The 5,697-nt window shown below is 38.7% G+C and overlaps 1 protein-coding gene across 5 annotated transcripts; it reads right to left on the bottom strand.

Moving 5' to 3' along the window:
- Positions 1-505: 505 nt before the first annotated feature.
- LOC121700672 lies at positions 506-4,988 on the bottom strand. Of its 5 annotated transcripts, none has more exons than XM_042083803.1 (9): positions 4,653-4,988; positions 3,591-3,687; positions 3,322-3,480; positions 2,801-3,015; positions 2,313-2,406; positions 1,853-2,185; positions 1,578-1,749; positions 1,359-1,486; positions 506-1,232 (listed from the first exon to the last, which is right to left on the bottom strand). In XM_042083803.1, exons 4-9 carry the CDS (start codon positions 2,812-2,814, stop codon positions 912-914), a joined length of 1,062 nt encoding a protein of 353 aa, XP_041939737.1. In that variant the 5' UTR covers positions 2,815-3,015; positions 3,322-3,480; positions 3,591-3,687; positions 4,653-4,988; the 3' UTR covers positions 506-911. The 5 variants fall into 5 exon arrangements, with proteins under 5 accessions (XP_041939737.1, XP_041939739.1, XP_041939738.1 ...); XM_042083805.1 differs by having other exon boundaries at positions 3,322-3,457; XM_042083804.1 differs by lacking the exon at positions 4,653-4,988 and having other exon boundaries at positions 3,591-3,863.
- Positions 4,989-5,697: the final 709 nt, after the last annotated feature.

The raw sequence follows: 5,697 nt of genomic DNA, 5'->3' as shown, positions 1-5,697 counted from the left end.
TTTATGGACACCCTTCTTAGAGCATGCCGCTTTTGAGAAAAAAGAGGATGGTTTTGGAAATATAACCCATCATTGATGTCTTTATATGTTCCCTTTTGACTGTGTTTCTCTTGCAAAAAACATTCTCTTATCTCATCATTTTGGAAAATGGACTTAAGTGTGCCTAAAATGGGTACATACATGAACTTGTCTGTCACAGGAACCTGACTGTAGACACCTGTAGTCCTATCTCTACGTGTATCCAATCTCACACCAAGAACAAATTCTTTTGGCTCAACTATTTCCCATTTTTCATCATAATATTTTTGTCTCTTTGTCTCTGTGTTAAATGTTGAAAAAGGATTGTCTAACTGATTTAAAGTATGCTCTATTTTATTATACATTTCTGACTTCTTGGTTTCGGGAGAAAATGTTTGGAGAACTGCTTCTCGTGTTTCACTTTGAACATCACTGACAACTTCCTCCATTGAACAAACTATTGTTTGGATGGTGCTTTTGGAGAGACCACTGGCTTGTAAGTGTGCAACAAGTGAACCGCACATTTTAGTAAGTGGTTTCTGTGTGATAACAGGAAGGACTGGCAACATGGATGCAGAGGTAGTTGGCTGATCACTTGAAAATTCCACCTCAGAATGTATTTGTGATGCCACTTCCTGGTTAGTACAGACCTGTTCATCATAGCAAAGCTTATGCACAGTGTTTAGGTGCTTTCTTAAGCCATTGTACGTACAAAAAGATGAAGCACACCCTCGCTCTCCGCATTTCAAACGTAAGTTCTTAGCTGGATACAAACCATGTTGAAACTTTAAATGCTTACATAGAACTGAACAGTCTTTGTGGTGCATTTTGCAAACAAAACATGTGAACATTTTCAGAGAATTGTACTCTGACCTTTGAGAGCTGGTGGCCTTTTAACGCTCTTGCAGTAGTCGAGCTCTCAGTTCCTTGACTCGCGGGCTTTCCTTTGCTTTTCCGATATCAATATTGTACACCGCTGTCTGGATGAAGGTGTAGAAGCTGGTAAGCACTTCATCGTAAGAGAGGCTGAAGACGTAGTGAGCTTTAAACAGCTCATCGAAAGCAGCTACCGTTGTCTGAGCATTGCTTGGGATGGGTTTCTGGTCCACGACAATGAAGAACCTCTGGATTCTCTTCTTTTTCTCACCGATGCAGAGGAGGAAGGGCTGTCTTCCATCAACTTTCTCCAGGAATGTGGTGAGGCTTGCACCCTCCTGTAGTTTGAATGACACAGCATCAAGATTTATTCTTATAGTCCTATATTAACTTGCAACAAACTTCAACATAACTGCTAAGCAAAAAGTGGTTTTGGTCGTACAACAAAAGATGAGGGTACATACTTTAAGAAATCTTACAAGATGGTTGGCTGCCTGTGCTGAGCTGATCTTAGCTGTTTTCTTATGGCCTCTTGATGTAGGGGGCAGGAGATGCAACAGCAGGAGGAGAGCTGACATATGGCTATCCCAGCCTTGGAGAAAATAAATAATTAGTTGAATATTTGGGAAGAAATTACCTCTTGCTTGCTGTACATGTAATCTATCTAAAAACAAAATATTTACCAAAGTCATTCTCGGCATCAGAGTCAAAAGCTGCAAGAAGATCCTCAACATGCATATTTGAGGGAAGACTCTGGCATTCTGTGATGACTTTCTGCATGAAAAATGAGGGCCACTTTGCCAGAAATTTCCCAGATACTTCATCCCCAAACATCATGGAAAAATCTTGGTCAATCTGTAAACAGACACACAATGTCCGTATACATGTCAAAAGTGTGCGTTTCATTTGGAGGGATTCAGTTTTAAAATACTAATCAACAATCTATACATATACTTACCAATCCAGGAACATCAAGGAAACGAGGGAAGACATCCAAGACTGTAGATGTTGCATCCTGGTCATGAACTAGCTTCTGTCTATACTCAAAGGTGGCTCTCATTCTCTCTTTTACCACGGAATGATCTGTAGAGTATCTGATGACAGAAAGCGCCTCCCGACACTCCTCACCGAAGAGCTGCTGACTGGTTAACAGGGATTCTCGATAGGTTGTTGGGCTGTCCTGCAAATCAGGCCTGGAACGTCTGTGGGAGCCATCAAAGCTGTTGCGTTGGACTGTCTTGAGTCTCCAAGCAAGGTAGCCAGTATTGGCGTCTGGATCATAGTAATGTTCCTGTTCACATAAGCATAGATATGTACACACAAACACATCAAAAGAGCAACCAAAAACTATTCAAATGTTGAAGTACTAATTACAAAAAAAAAACAGATTTGGTCTTCGAAGACACATTAATACTTACATATCCATTTTTTGAATATGGATCTTGCAGATATGGAAAAAGGGTCACAATTCCTAGTGCATAGGTGGTCCGCACACTTGTGGGTGGAATTCTCCTTTTAAAAGAAAATATGTGTTACATTTGTATCCAGTCTATGCATGCATGTTATCCTTGGTCGTTTCAAATCATTTCTTACCCATAGGATTCAGTCATTTCTGCAATCAAAATATCGGTCATCTGTCTACGCATTGCATCCGACAGCGTTTTCTTTTTGTAATATTCTTTGAAGATTTCTTCACCCTTTGGATTGGACCTCAGGGTAGCTTCAATCTTCTGCAAATTTTTTTTTACATATCAGCTTAAGCAAATTAATTACTTCCTCCTGTTAACTTAACTTTAGATATACTTCTAACAATCACCTGCTATGAGATGCATGGTGGCAGTTCAAGTGCTAGTAATAATTATCCATTCTAATTTACATTTAAAAATGTGACTTTCATTGTTTTCACCTGTCTTGCTTCATCACGGTTCAGGTCACCAAGGCCCCTCTTCCTGTTCTTAGTGGATGAGAGAATGACAGTAGAAGCTGTTGAAGCAGAAGAAGCTGGTGATGCTGATCGGTCTGACGTTGACACAGGGGATGCTGGCAATGACACTGGTGACACTGATGGGCCTGGTAATACTGAGGACTGTGTCTCGTCTGCCACAAGACATACTTCGAGATCTAAAAATGTTCCACAGGAAATAAAATAAATATTTCCATACAAGGATTAGGGAGAAGTGTTAAAAAATATCCTTGACAAAATAACAGTGAAATCATATTTTAAAATACTTAAAAGAATTTTAGAGTTGGCAAGAAATAAACAGCTTCAATTACACACATTTTGGAAAATGTATAAACAGGTGTAAGACCTTTATATAAATCTATTTCTAAACTTAACTCTCATAAGTAATCATAAACTGCTAGGATATATCAACACATAACTTACACCAAGATCACGTCTTCCAAATATTGATTTATTAAACGTACCTGATACTGGATACTGACAATATCCAATCTTGAAGTTCTGGATCCCTGACTTTATCAGCTCATCAAATATGTCTGCGTCGACCTCAGTACCTGATGTATCAGTCAAGCTGAGGAGACCTTCATTCAGAGATTCAGCCTGCAGGCTAAATTTGTCTGTTACTAGGATAATACAAAGAGAAATTACATTGAGCTACCATGTCAAATATATCATTTGGATTTGACCTTTGTAAGTCATTATTGTTTTGAGTTTAAAAAAGGTGGATACAAACCTGCTTGAAGAAACTGGAGAAAATCAAAGTTTTCATCATTTTGTGGAACTTTTATGTATTTTTGGACTCCTCTATATTCTACCCTGGCCAGCATTTTCTGTAGAAATTTTAGAAAATTCATGTTCAAATTCAAGCTTTCAACATATTTTCTCTGGCAAATGTAATGCAGTTTAAATTAGTGGTCAATGAAAGCCAATGTCATGCAACTTTTACAACATTTTATCACAAGAAACGACAGGGATGACAAAAATCCCATTCATCTGGTGTGCCCTGTGTAACCACAGACAGTGTTAACTAGTGTCTCCATAGACTAGTGTCGCGACCACCAGCGCGAGTATAAATAGTTACGGCGCTCCCGTGACGTCACATTGTCGCGCGACAGGTCGAGAACGTCGAGTATAAATCTATGGTATGAATCAGCCCTTATCCAATTACTGAAGCTATACTGAGCATATACTGAGCCAAATGCAGTATAACGGCTACCAGGCAGTCAGGGCACACGAGATGATCTGGGATTGTAGGCCTACATTTATTTCCACAATGAACCCGATCAAACACAAATGTTTCTCTGATAAAATACAAAGGTCTTTTGAATTACACCAACAAAACAAGAGCCGCACCGCGTTACATGAGCTACATATTACACAATCACTACACAATCGTACACTATCAGCGCTTGCTAGCAAGCGAGGCATGCCAGACAGAATGTTCACGCACATGGAACTATAGCTAATTAGCGTTCGTTAATGCTAGTTAACGTTAACGCTGGCTAATGCCAAGCTAAGCCATCAAAATACTGACGTGTTAGAATTAACTTACTTAGCTTAAGCTCTTCAAGGTGAAAATTCCCGCAAAGTTGCAAACTTTTCATTACCATGAAAGGCAAAGTTTTAGTTAACTAAAATGTTTACAAGATGGCGCTACTGCAATTACCACAAGTTGCGGTGGCGTGTAACAGTGTGGTGGTATAGTTAGTTTAGTTTACCATCGAATGAAAAAAAGAGCAAGAGAAAATATTGATATCAAACTATTACTTTAACATACGATATATTAATTACTTACCGAACAACACACATCTGTTGAAGACCGAGTGTGGACAGCAGGAGAACTCTTCTATCGGTGCCGGTGGTCCATGGGTGGGTGCATGTGAGGAAATGAAGGCGGGGGTGATGATGTGCACGTTGAGTGTCACGGCCAGGTTCAGAGTTACAGAGTTGTCAAATCAGGTATGACACTTTAAGTGTCAATTTAAAAGCACTTCGTCATGACACTTTGTTTTTACACTAACTATATGTCAACAGAGAGTTGAATATGTGGGATTCGACTCTATTCAGAGTATAATTCACTCTATCCTCCTTAAAAAATCACTGACACCAAAATAATAACTCTTTTCAATTTGCTGTGTAGCATAATTGCCGCGAATGTGTGGAATGTTGCAAATTTAATACAGTATGTAATTTATATTGTGATTAGCACATAGTATTGATGCTATAATTGCACAATTAGCATGTTATGGTTTGTATATTCATGTAACTTAGCTGTTTGCACTTTGTATCTGTAATGGCCTCTGGTAATGACGAATTGCAAACTGTTACAATGTATAGCCATGTCAGTCACGTTGTTCCAGCTTTTTCCACGTACTGCTTTATACTGCCACGTGGTAGTGTAATTATTACTGATGGTCAACCTTTTCAGTATATAAATGTCTATTTAGCAATGCTTGATTGCACAGTTGCACAATGCTTGATTGTACAGAATATGATGCTGATTGTGTTCTGTATTTATTATTTTCTAGAAAGCACAACTTCACATAACTATAAATAAATGATCAATAACATCTCCCTGGAGATCTGCATTCTTTCTGACCGAAGAATTAGGCCAGCCGTTGTACAACCCGCAACATTTCTCATAATTCCCTACACAGTGTATTCTCTGTTCAGGGACAAATAACATTGAAGTTTATTTTGTCTTTTTGTTGTTTCAGTCCAATATGATAAGTAATTTAGTTTTTCTGCATTTATAATTTGGTTAGGCCGAATGGTTTGAAAAAGGGTGGCAAGGTCCAGAGGCTGACTATTAGTTGTGTTAGTTGTACTATTAGTACAGT

Source organism: Alosa sapidissima, chromosome 24, assembly GCF_018492685.1.
Source record: "Alosa sapidissima isolate fAloSap1 chromosome 24, fAloSap1.pri, whole genome shotgun sequence".
Lineage (NCBI taxonomy): Eukaryota > Metazoa > Chordata > Actinopteri > Clupeiformes > Clupeidae > Alosa > Alosa sapidissima.
This window is presented reverse-complemented; position numbering and strand designations above follow the sequence as displayed.

What these genes read in the sequence shown, in the direction of transcription:
- LOC121700672 (XM_042083802.1), bottom strand. An exon ending in TGATGCCGAGAATGACTTTG is followed by an intron (nt 1,487 to 1,577) that starts GTAAATATTTTG and finishes ATTTTCTCCAAG; the next exon opens with GCTGGGATAGCCATATGTCA. An exon ending in ATCTTGTAAGATTTCTTAAA is followed by an intron (nt 1,233 to 1,358) that starts GTATGTACCCTC and finishes TTCAAACTACAG; the next exon opens with GAGGGTGCAAGCCTCACCAC.